The 12325-nt window shown below is 38.7% G+C and overlaps 1 protein-coding gene across 1 annotated transcript in view; it reads left to right on the top strand.

The window, feature by feature from the left end:
• LOC134141300 (cytochrome c oxidase assembly protein COX16 homolog, mitochondrial) overlaps positions 1–11991 on the top strand; it is a 47488-nt gene extending 35497 nt beyond the window's left edge. The window contains exon 4 of the mRNA XM_062577419.1: positions 11144–11991. Within this exon, the coding sequence (XP_062433403.1) occupies positions 11144–11260 (117 nt within the window). The 3' untranslated portion in view covers positions 11261–11991. The remainder of the gene's footprint in view (positions 1–11143) is intronic.
• Positions 11992–12325: the final 334 nt, after the last annotated feature.

The following is a 12325-nucleotide window of genomic DNA, read 5'->3' as shown; positions in this document are numbered from 1 at the left end:
TGGGCAAAACATTTTTTTCATGAAGTGACAGTGTAGCAATGTCGCAATTTACAGTTTTGAAAAGATACATCAGAGTGTATGGACGTGAGAACTATTCTGGAAGATAATTCCTAAATGCCAGGAAACCTGCAAACATCCTGTTGCTGCCATTATCAGCACCAGAAGACTGCTGATTTTGTTAAAAATTGTTGCTAGCACTTTAACTTATTGAATTGTTTTACTTCAGTGTCTGTAAAAATACTACTGGATAAACAAGCTGAGCTGTTTGGGAGATAACAAAAATGTTGGAATAAAATCCATCCTAAGCAACTGTTGTCGTGCTAAATGTGGTTGAGATATGATTTTTTTTTCTTCCTTTAATCACTGTCCCCTTTCCTGTTCTTCTCATCTTTGTTACTATGTTGTTAAGAAATGCTATTTACAGCTAACCGTTAGATGCTGACTGTCCTTCAGGTTGCATCTGGGACAAATCCAACAGGAAGTTTCTTGCACTTCGGTGTACTTAAATGTAAAATGGTCTTGAGATTTTTTGTTTCACTCTGAGTTTTCGTCAGTTAATATTTTGCAGAGGAAGACAGAGTGATATTAGCATATCACAAACAGACACTGCCATGGGTAGGACAGTTAAAATAGTTCATGTTAGACATTTTATACTGAATGGATTTACAGTCTACAGCCAATTAGACCATTTGCTCCTCTTTTTCTTACCCTCTCAAAACTTCTGCGTATCATAGTTCAAAGTGTGATCAGAGAAAGACAGGTCGGTGGAACTGACTGAAAGATATGGCACAGGATCTTAGAAAGGGTTCTAGTGGAAAAGCCTTTACACAGGGTGATAAGATACCTTTCATACAAAGGCTTGCAAGACATCACTTTTTACTGCCCTTATTTCTGGAATTCATTAATACTAAATAGTCCTATAAATTCTTTTCTGGTAATGGTTATAACGTGTCTCCTTGTACAGGATTTTCCGTAACTTGGAACTGTTTCCTCCATTTATGTTGCATTTGCACTTTTGTTGTCCCTGTCTTAGATATGAAGAGAAGACACGGATTTCTCATCGGTAAAAAACAGAGAAAGGAAGTTAACAGTGCGCATAGACAGCAAATGTGATCAGGGCATACAAATACCTGGAATAAATAATCTCTCCTTCTCCTTTCTCCTCTCTTCAAAATAATATTCTCTGTAGCTATTTGCAGTCCCTGCATACTTTTTTTAATCCTAGAGGAACTGACCAACTCTTAACTTGTTAGGTTCAATAGTGCATTTTCTCAATCGCAAAACAAAGTTTGAGTAGGGAAAATGACATCCATAGAGCATGACTGAATTCTTTCATTTATTGTCCTAAGGGATGCTGCTAGCTTCTGCCAGGCAGCCTTGGGAACCTTTTCTTATGCAGCTGCCTACATAGAATTGTTAAGCACATCTGTCACACTAATGGGCCCCCAGTGGGGAGTTGCTGGATCTTTAATGTGAAATACCTGTGCAGTAACTTTCAGTGCAGTGTGTGGGAATTCAGCTATACAGTTGAGGCTGTATACATTCCTCTTACTGACTGCCTCTTAAGAGAATACACCGTAACAGGTAATTTCCAAATAATCTGTTGTCTCAGCAACCCAGTAAATAGCTTTTTACAAGAATATCTTCCTAGTTGATTTGCCTTGTTTTTTGTTTATTTGATTGTTCATTTGTTTTTGGTTAATTCCATAAACAGTATCTGGAATATTCATTTTGTTTTGCATAGTTCCTGATGATGCCCACGTGAACACTCAAGCTGTGTCTGAAATACTTCTAAAGGTCTTTTACAAGGTTCTGCATGTTGTTTGCTTGCTTCTCAAACGATGTTTAAGCACTTTATATAGTGTAGAAACACTCTGCAGCAGCAAGTTCCTGTAACATAGTGGGGCACTGTTTGTCTTGAGAGGCTAACTAGTTAAAGGGAAAAGGAGATGTAAGATGATGGTGGAGACTGGCCATTAGAACTGGGATCTTGTATGATCATTTGTTGAAATAAACTGAGGAAGTTAGCCATAAAGCGATAGCATGGCTATTTTAGGCATTTTGGGATAGTATTGGTATGTGGAACAAGGAAAGTGATGTTTCAGGGGTGACAGAGGGGTTAGGTTGGTTTGAGAAGAGGAATCATTTTGATGTAGAAGAGGATGGTAGCCAATCAAGGAATCAGGTAAGAAAACATATGAGTAGGACAGAAAACAACCTTTAAAGGAGCCATTTTATATACTTGCTACTGGAGTGAACAGTAATGTATTTTTCCTAATTAGTTGTTCTAAGTTTTCTGTTCTCATAGGATTTTTAAACATGCAACCAAAAAGAAGAGAAGCGGTCAACAGAAAACAATTATCATCTCTTCCACTGTCTTTAAGATAATCTTACTATCTACTCATTTTACCCTAGTGAAAAACAGTGATAATTTTTACTGGGCTATGTAAGACAATTTGGACTTCATATTTGAAATGTTGAATGTTGTTGGCAAAATTTGACATAGTTAGAGACTCTACAACTGCTGTCATAGGATCATAGTGCTAAAGAAAAAAAAATCTCCAGTATGATTCAAGGTGGGTTTTGTCTGTTCTTAGGCTTGTACAAACTATCATTTTGCCATTTTTTAAATTTGCCAATACTTTGTTTCTGCATCAGAGCAGTTGTCAATGAGTATTTTGGGGACCACTTGAAGAAATTTTTAAGTATTAAAATGTATATTGAAATCATTCACTGTTTTTATATAGGGGCAAAAAATAAATTCTTTCAAAAGATTCTTTCAAAAAATGAAAATAACAAATGCAGAAGAGGAAGTGATACCTTTGGGTGCATTAGGAAGAGTGTTGCCAGCAGGTCAAGGGAGGTGATCCTGCCCCTTTACTCAGCCCTGGGGAGGCCTCATCTCGAGTACTGTGTCCAATTCTGGCCTCCCCAGTACAAGAGAGACATGGAGCTACTGGAGAGAGTCCAGCGAGGGATACAAAGATGATCAGAGGACTGGAACACCTGCCCTACGAGGAAAGGCTGTGAGAGCTGGGCCTCTTCAGCCTGGGGAAGAGAAGCCTGAGGAGGGATCTTATGATCTTATCAATGTGTATAAGTATCCGAAGGGAGGGTGTCAAGGGGACGGGGACAAACTCTTTTCAGTTGTCCCATGTGACAGGACAAGAGGCAATGGGCACAAATTGAAGCACAGGAAGTTCCGCCTGATCGTGAGGGGGAATTTCTTCCCTGTGAGAGTGACGGAGCACTGGACCAGGTTGCCCAGAGAGGCTGTGGAGTCTCCTTCTCTGGAGATCTTCAAGGCCCGCCTGGATGCAACCCTGTCTAATATGTTCTAGGTGACCCTGCTTGAGCAGGGAGGTTGGACTAGCTCATCTGCAGGGTCCCTTCCAACCTTACTGATTCTGTGATTCTGTGAAATGGGATAGGAGAATGAGGTAACAATTCAAGTATGCAAAGATAGGACTACAAGAAAAACAGATTTACGGAAGTAAAATGTACTTTATAGTGAGAGTGCTTAACATGAAACTTAGGTAATAGCAATCAAATGTAGGAAAGCTGTGCTAGCAAGGAGGAAATGGATACTGCATACTTTTTATCTAAATAATAACTTTATTTTTAATGTTGAATGTTGACTCCTGTTTTAACCTCAGACTTTGTCATATATCTGATAAGAGTTGAGTTGTGCCCAAAGATAGATGGGAGACAGCACTGACAAGTTGAAATGCTGAAGGAAATGCTGTTAGCAATTCAGTATGTATACTCCATCTTGTTAATGGCATTCTTCCCAGAAAGTTTCTTCCCAGAGAGCCAGTGTCCTGTTTTACCATCTTCCAGCTCTAGCTTGGAAATAAAGGAACTACAATGCAGTTCAGACACAAATGACCCTCTCACCACCATTTCACAAGAAAAACCCTCGTCTTTACCTTCTAAAACTTCCTCTTCATTCTTGAAAAGCTTTAAGTAGGTGCCTTGATCCTTCTCAGATGGAATACTCTTGCTGGTTTGATTTTAAAGGCCTACGGCATTCCTATAGAATGAAAGGCAGCATTTATTTGCAAGTTACACTGATTTGCGTGGTATATACTAAGCAGTATTGTTGAGAAACGGTGTTATGATGGTTAGCAATATAATGGGGGACTGACACCCATGTTACAGTTCTTACTGAGTGGACAGGGAATATTAGCCACAGAGTAGAAACGGGAGGATTTATTTTGTTTTTAGTCCAGAAATTTGCCCAACAACACAAGTCAAAAAGTAGCCGCTGACATCATGAAAAAAAATAATTATGCCTGAAAGGTTTGAAGTTGCTCTGTTAACATCTAGCCAAAAACAGTTTTTCAGTGTTATACACAAAAAGTGAAAAAATTGTCCATGCTTCAAAGTATTCATAGTCCAAGTAAGATGTTTAAAACAAACCTTGTCTGTGTAGTCAGCCTGAAGAATTCAGTGGGCTTTGGGGGGCTCTGGACAGAGACCAATGTGTAAATCCGTACTGATCTCTTCCTCCCAGCCACAGAACTGGAGGAGTTTTCAGGTGTTGTTAGTGCTATTGCACTCATACACTGAGAAAGCTCTCATGTCCCATTCAGCCAAGCTCAGCTGTATATTGTTGAAAAAGAGCCTGTAAACATCCCCCAAATCTGTCTGTGGCAGCTCCTTTTTTAGGGGGGCCTACTGCAGTGACCAGAGGTACCTTTAAAAGGTTTGATATGAAGTTGGCAAGACAAACACTCAAAGTTGGGAAGTCACTTGTTCTCGTTTGTTTAGCTAGGTCACCAAAGCTGTAAATTCAGGGATACACCATTATAGCAAAGATTTCTCTTTCTGATGCGCATAAAACACAGCTTAATGAGACTTACATATAATACAGAAACAGAAACTTTCCCACATATACTTCACTGCTTAATTAAAGTGGAAGTTGCTGAATTTTGAGTGTCTGATAATGAAGGTATAATGTTGTGTTATTCTGTACTTTATATATTCAATATTGCAGATTTTCATTTTTGCTCAAGGAAAGAAGATAAGCTGAAAGAAAACGGCACATGCAATTTGTGAGTTCTCTTGACTTTACCTATAGAACTTTTGAACCCTTTGAAAGAAGAAGTCCCTCTTAAACGGTGCACAGGTGTAAGGCATAAATGGCACTGGCTTTTCTCAGGATTTCTGCGGATTTTAGGATGTTCTTCATTTTAAGATGTGAAACTGCTTGTCATTTAGGAAGAAATCGTGACAGACACAATTTCCCAGACCGATAGCTCTCTGCCTAATGTTATTTTCTACTACTTGAAAAAATCAAGTCTGTGTAATGATATGGTTTTAACTGGGTACTGAAATGTTTTGGTTTATTGACTAATTTCTATCATTATAGCGTCTTCACATAGGGCTCTGAGAGCCCTCTACAAACATTAATTAAGTTCTATGACACCTCTGAGATGAAACAAGTACTGTTCTCATTTTTCAAATTGGGAAAATGATGTGCAGACAAATTAGTGGTGCAGTTCTATGATACAAATCTTTTGATGAAATAGCCAATCATTTCCGTGATTCTATGATATTTCCATTTCTGTCTGTCTTATGATTCTTTGACCTGTGTGAAGTGTTTTGCCTAGCTTTATGCTTAAATGGGGTTAATTCATAAATAGTACATATTTGTTTTCCTTTTTTTTTTTTTTTTTTTTTTATTTGGAGCACAGCCCCACGTAGTGCTGAAATGGCATAACTGAGGGGAAAAGTAACCTATTGGGTCTCTTAAGAAAAGAAGAAAGTCTCTTAAGAAAATCCACCATAATTAGGTTAACTAGTTGTACCACAAATGAATGAGATAGCACTGCAAATAGTATCCAAGTACCAGAGTAGTTAGTGATGACAGTTGTTTTCATCATTATGATTTTTGCCAGTCTCTGGCAGAACTGAAAAGAAAGACAGATCTCTAAATTCTTTCATGTAAAAGAATATTTATTTTCTTGCTAAACAAAAAAATCTTTTTTTATCTGTAGCATTCACTATCCTAAATTGGATATGGATAAATATATATTGATTTGCATGTATATTAATAACATAAAAACTAAGTATTCTCTAGTTGGAAAAAAGTACTTTTTTAATTTAATGGGAACTTATCACAGATAATTAAATATAAAATTATGTCACTTTATTTTTTTTAATGTGTAACAGCAAGGTTTTATTAAGAAACTGAGACATCAGAGTGATGGCTCTGGAAAAGAGTTGCACAGAACCCAATAAGGCTTGATTAGTGTGATGACAAAGTGAAGATACTCAGTTATATAGCAAATTCTTAATTCTGCACCTCTGCATCTTTATGTCATAATAGAATTCTTCAGTGTATCTTTTGTGATCTTGAACCTATTTTGACACTCATTTAAGTACAGACTGTTTTGATGCACTTCTTCCACTGCATCTTTCAGCCCTGAAGACATTCTTCCCTAGCTAATGTTTTATCTGCAAATGGGCATGCTTATCATAATAATGGGAAATAATGGTTTCTTTTGAATTAGTCATTTCTTTCAGTGGTGCTCATCACAGATTTATTCCATCAGATCATGAAGTAAACAGGATTTTCTTATCCCCCTTCCACAGAGGGGAGGCAGAGAGACTAAAGCCAAAAATTTTTGCAAGCAACTACCTTGAATTAACTCAGTTCAAGCACCAATAGCTCTAAATTAATTTCTGCAGATTTCAATTTGTTCATTGTGAAATGAATGCTTATCCTGCAAGAGTAGAACTTGTTAAAAAAAAAAAAAAAATTAAGGCTGATGGAGGATCATGATTTTTACCTACCATCAAACTGTATTTGAACCAGCAATATGGGAGCGAAGGTCTGTCTGCACCTTATGAATCCCTTGGTGCCTGGCAAGCTGTTTAACAAAAATATTAACAGAGTCGAGTGTGTGGTGAACAGTTGAATATTCTTTTTTTGTTCTCTGTGCCTGTCTGCATAGTCACAGTTTTTTCTTGGAGTCACAGCTTCTGTCAGTCCAGTACTTTTAGGAGGCAGTTTAGCTGATTTAGGAAGTGAATCAGTAGGTTTAATGGACTACACTGATCTTACTTGAAAAAGCTAATTTGCAATATCCTTTGGGTTATTTGAGACAAGCAGGAAAAGTGTCTGATCTGATTACATTTCATTGTAGTGTCCAATGACTGACTATTTAGTACTTTTGAACTGGGAGACAAAGCTTTTCACTTGTAAGACTGCCAATTTATATGGATTTCAGTTTAGTAGAAGCTGAAAGTAGTTTACTATCATGTGATGTCTCTGTGAAATTAGATGGGCTCAGTCCAGGTAGCTTAAAAAAAATGGAAAGACACTCTCAGTTAGAATGAAAGAGATTGACTTAATCTAGGAGCAGTACTAGCATCTCACTTGAGCTCTTACTGTATAAAATAGTTTTGGCAATCTGGAAGGACTCTGTAACTTTTCTGCCTGTGCTGTACGTAATCAGTGGAGGGAAAGAAAACAGCCCTTTTTAGGATGATCAGCTTGGCCTTAATCTCAGCGACAAGATTGCTTAAAAATGTAGCTACATACTTAGGTTTTGATCTACATCTAATGTAGTCATTCACCTTGGAATAACACTATTTTAAGAATTTGTATCATGGTGACTAAATGGAAAGGTTAGATTTTATTTAGTTATGTGTGAGGTGGATACATCTGAAAATAAATACAAAGTAGACAAAAGCATTGAAGAACTGGAGTTTTCAGGTCCTCTTTAACTAGTGATTTTCCTTCTAAAGTTCATCTGAATGCAACAGAAGTCCTCTTTTCTTTCAAAAGTTTTACAGCATCATTTTTAGAAAATGTGATTGTCTGATCACTCTGCATTCTGATCACTGGACAGTTGTCTGTCCATCTAACTACAAAATTTTTGCAGCAGGTTATCAAGCAAAGTCTTTACAGGTGTCAAAAAATGTAAATGATCTCAATAAATATACTGTGAATGAAAAAAATTCAATATCTGTGTGTATTCAGCGGAATCTTTGATCCTTTTTTTTTTAGTTGACAAAAACTAGTTCTGTCAATAGATCTCATCTGCTCTGGAGTTTGCAGCAATTCCATTTCCTATGTATATCCCTTGGTGGTACAGTTCTGTCAGTATATCATGGTGCCTTTTTCAGGAACCTTTCTACATTTCTGTTTGAAACTGACAAAATGTTGTATCTTGTGCTAGTTTCTTTTGACTGGTTTGAAGTTTGGTTGTATATATTTTAAATGTTGCTTAGTGTTCAGGTTTTGAGAGCTGAGCAGTTATGGGAAGATAAAAGTTTAGAACCCCACAGGCTGCGTGGTGCCTTTGTGTTTAATAAAAACAGCATGCTTTCCTTCTTTTAAAGAACAGGGTTACTTTCAGTGTAGTTTCCTTTAAGTTTCTTTTGGAATTAGGTGTTAAATTCTGAATTTGCAATCAAAGTGGGTAGTTGCTAATGTATAGGTTGATGTTTACTTTCCCTAAACACTGTCCTTCCCCCTCCTTCTGTGTCAGTTTAGATCCCTTCTAGTTAAAATGAAGGATCAGCTAATTATGAAATAAAGTAGCAAAGATAATTATTTAGAAATACTTGTGCCAACTCCACTGTATGGAAAATTCAGCTGTTCCTACCTTGTGAAAGTCTGCTGTGTTTGTGCATGTGTTCTCATGTATGTTTTGCTGAATGATGCCTAATTTCTTTTGATACCTGACTAACCTCATTGCAATTTCTTCTGGTTGTAGAAGTGGCAGAAGAGTTTTACACAGAATGACCTAACAGTACCAGGCCTGTTCTATTTTAGCTGCTGAATTATTCTGCAACTGTTATTCAAGTCCCTCAGACCCTCAGTTTGTCATTTGTTTGGATGATTGATAGTAGGCAAATTAGACTGCAGGCTCAGGGCAGGGTTAAGCATCTTCTTATGTGTTCTTACGATGTTTTCTGAGATGAGGCCCTAATCACCCCCTAATCGAGGGTTTAAATCCCACTGCAGTACATATCACAGAATCACAGAATGGTGGAGGTTAGAAGGGACCTCTGGAGATCATCTAGTTTGATGCCCCTGCTCAAGCAGAGTTACTTAGAGCATGTTAGACAAGATCGTGTCCAGGTGGTTTTTAATATCTTCAGAGGAGACTCCACAACCTCTCTGGCAACCTGGTCCAGTGCTCTGTCACTCTCACAGTAAAGAAGTTCTTCCTTATATTCAGGTGGAACTTCCTGTATTTCGGTTTGTGCCCGTTGCCTCGTGTCCTGTCACTGGGCACCACTGAAAAGAGTCCTGCCCCATCCCCTTGACACCCTCCTTTACGGTATTTATGGACACTGGTAAGATCCCCTCTCAGTCTTCTCTTCCCCAGGCTAAACAGGCCCAGTTCTCGCAGCCGTTCCTCATAAGGCAGGTGCTCCAGCCCTCTGATCATCTTTGTAGCCCTGTGCTGGACTCTCTCCAGTAGCTCCATGTCTCCCTTGTATTGGGGAGCCCAGAATTGGACACAGTACTCGAGATGAGGCCTCCTCAGGGCTGAGTAGAGGGGCAGGATCACCTCCCTTGACCTGCTGGCAACACTCTTCCTAATGCACCCCAGGATACCATTGGCCTTCCTGGCCACAAGGGCACATTGCTGACTCATGGTCAACTTGTCATCCACCAGCACTCCCAGGTCCCTCTCTGCAGAGCTGCTTTCCAGTAGGTCAGCCCCCAGCCTGTACTGGTGCCTAGGGTTATTTCTTCATGTGTCTGATTAATAATACACAGTATTGTCCTCTTCAGTAGCACTTAGAATGCCCCTAGTTCCAGCAGTGGTGCAGCCCCCCTCATCAGTCTCTTGTTGGCAGAGTCCTCTTGTATCTCATGTAAAGTTACATTCTTCAGGTTGGTACAGAGAAATCTGAGGTCTGTGCCTAGTGGGAAAAGAGACTTCTATACCTCTGCTAGCCCTGTCTTCACAGTCCAACTAGTTCAAGTATAGGTATTGTGCAAGAAAATAGAAGTCATCCTACAGCAAGTGGGAGCACTTGCTCAAGTAACTATGGAACTTAGTCCAGAGTGAGTCATCTCCAGGGAAAAGGAAAATGATAGTGACCATCAGGAACTAGATTTGGGGTGGAAAGCTGCCTTTGGCCATCTCTGCTACCCTCAAATAAAAGCAAGTTCAACCATTCACTCACATTGTGTTTCAGTAAATCTGAATTAAAATAAGACTTTATGTGCACAAGATGTAGATTATCTTGTTTTGCCTTTGTGTATTTATTTATTTATTTTTTGACCTGGAATGGGAACTGTACAGCTTTAACAAATTTCAGTAAAATCTGTCTGCCTGCTATGCGAATTAACCTGTTCTGAGTGTGTCTTCAGACATACTTTTTGGAGAGTCATAGTGTACCTTTACCTTCTTCGACAGCAGCATTTTGTAGCTGAGGTCAGGAGAGTGCCTGGTTCGTCTCTTTTTTTGCACCTTTGAGACTGGATAAAGAGTGCAATCATTGGAGGAGGTAATTAAAATTTAGATAGTTTATAACTATCAGACAGTTTGAGCAGTTAGCATATCCCATGTGTGTCTTAGTGAGTGGTCTATCTATGACAGTTGGATGCCGTATGAAACTAGCAGAAACTATTGTATGTCTCTCTAGTTTAAACAGTGTGTGTTGAAGGAAATTGTTCTGTTATTGACACTCTTAGTGGTAGGTATTTTTTCCTTTCCAGGATGTCTTGCGTCTGTGCAGGCAGAATACTTCAGATCACTAATTTCTCATTTTCTGGTTGAACTAAACCAATACTTACTACTCCTTCTACCTTGGTACCATGCAGAGTTGCATTTGAAGGAACTAGAAAACAAGGTGAGAAAAGAAAGAAAGAGTGAATGCAAAATACTTCCCAGTCATATACAGGTGCTTCAGTGTGTCCTGTCTTACATTTTATCTGTGGATAGGCAGTTACAGTAATGCCCGTCTTAGGCATTTATTCAGCTATCTGTCTAACACCCACTCTTTTTCTCCTTGACATTGAACTTCTCCTTTGGGCTGAGTGAAAGTTAATCAGCCCAGAGTGATACTGAATTTATTGTGCAAAAAGGAAACAAATTAGAGTAATGCATAATTTAAGTCTTGGGGCACTCAAGCTGATACTGTTGTTTTTGCTGTTTATCTGCAGAAACTGGAAAAGTCTGACTTGGATAACTGGGAGAACATCAGAGGACCCCGTCTGTGGGAAGATTCCAGGACTATTCAGAAGCAACAGCGGGAGGCTAGCCGTCTGAGGACAGAGTGACTGAGCAAGCCTCCTTCAGTGCCTCTGGAAAATCATGTCTCAGGCTGGACTATCTAACTTTTTAATCCAATGTCAGATAGACATGGGAATGGGGGGAAGAGGAATCTGCACTGAGCAATCCATGCCAATGCAAATTAATGTGAGATCAATCAGAAAGACTATATTATATGAAGTTTTTTGCATCCATTTGCACAGAGCTCCACAGGCTGTGTATATGAATTCTTAATTAAAAAAATAGCTGATTATTCCACTGAAATTATCAGTCTTCCTTTCCCATTGTTTTTCGACAGCTATTGTTTAAAACTAAGATGCCTCAGCAAGGAATGACATCTCAAGAGTCAGCTTGTCAGTACCACAAGTTTTCACCCTAATGAGAATAACAGTGCTGTCATCTAGATGTGTGTGACCAGATAAATGCTGCTTCAGAGAGCTCCTGCATGACTTCAGGCTCTTAGCTTAGAAGGGACTCCACACACATAAGCTGTTCAGGAACAGTGGGCCCATTTTTGGCTAAATAATGGTCTGGTGTTGCATTTCCAGGAACTTGCCTATACACAAGCCTATGCAGAGTGTCAGTCAGTAATTGTTTAAATAACATTTGTGTAGCCATGATCAGACTTCTGTAATTAGTTTATTGATACTCTGGTGTGGGCAGGGATGTTTGCAGTGGAACTTCTCGGTTTGATTTGGAAAAATTCTTCCTCAATAAAAGCTGTGCTGTTTTTGTGTGAGCAAGTACAGTAACAGCATCTTCTTGACCCACTATTTAGTGGCAAAGTTCTCTTTACATATTATTTATCTATTATTATTATTATACATATTTCTATATATATTTTTACGTATATATTTGTACACATGCATATGGGTTTTTTGTCTTTTGATGAATTCCTCTATAATCTTTGGCTTTTTATTTCTGACTTTCTGTGCTAAACATTTGCTGTTGGAGGAAGCCAGGATAACATTCAGGACCATTCTGCTGAAACAGTCTGTAAAGATAAATCTAGCCAGTTCTTCAGATAAAATGAATCTTCTGATAAGGTGTTTCAGCACTCTCCTAAACTTTTC

This window comes from Rhea pennata, chromosome 5 (genome assembly GCF_028389875.1).
Source record: "Rhea pennata isolate bPtePen1 chromosome 5, bPtePen1.pri, whole genome shotgun sequence".
Lineage (NCBI taxonomy): Eukaryota > Metazoa > Chordata > Aves > Rheiformes > Rheidae > Rhea > Rhea pennata.
This window is presented reverse-complemented; position numbering and strand designations above follow the sequence as displayed.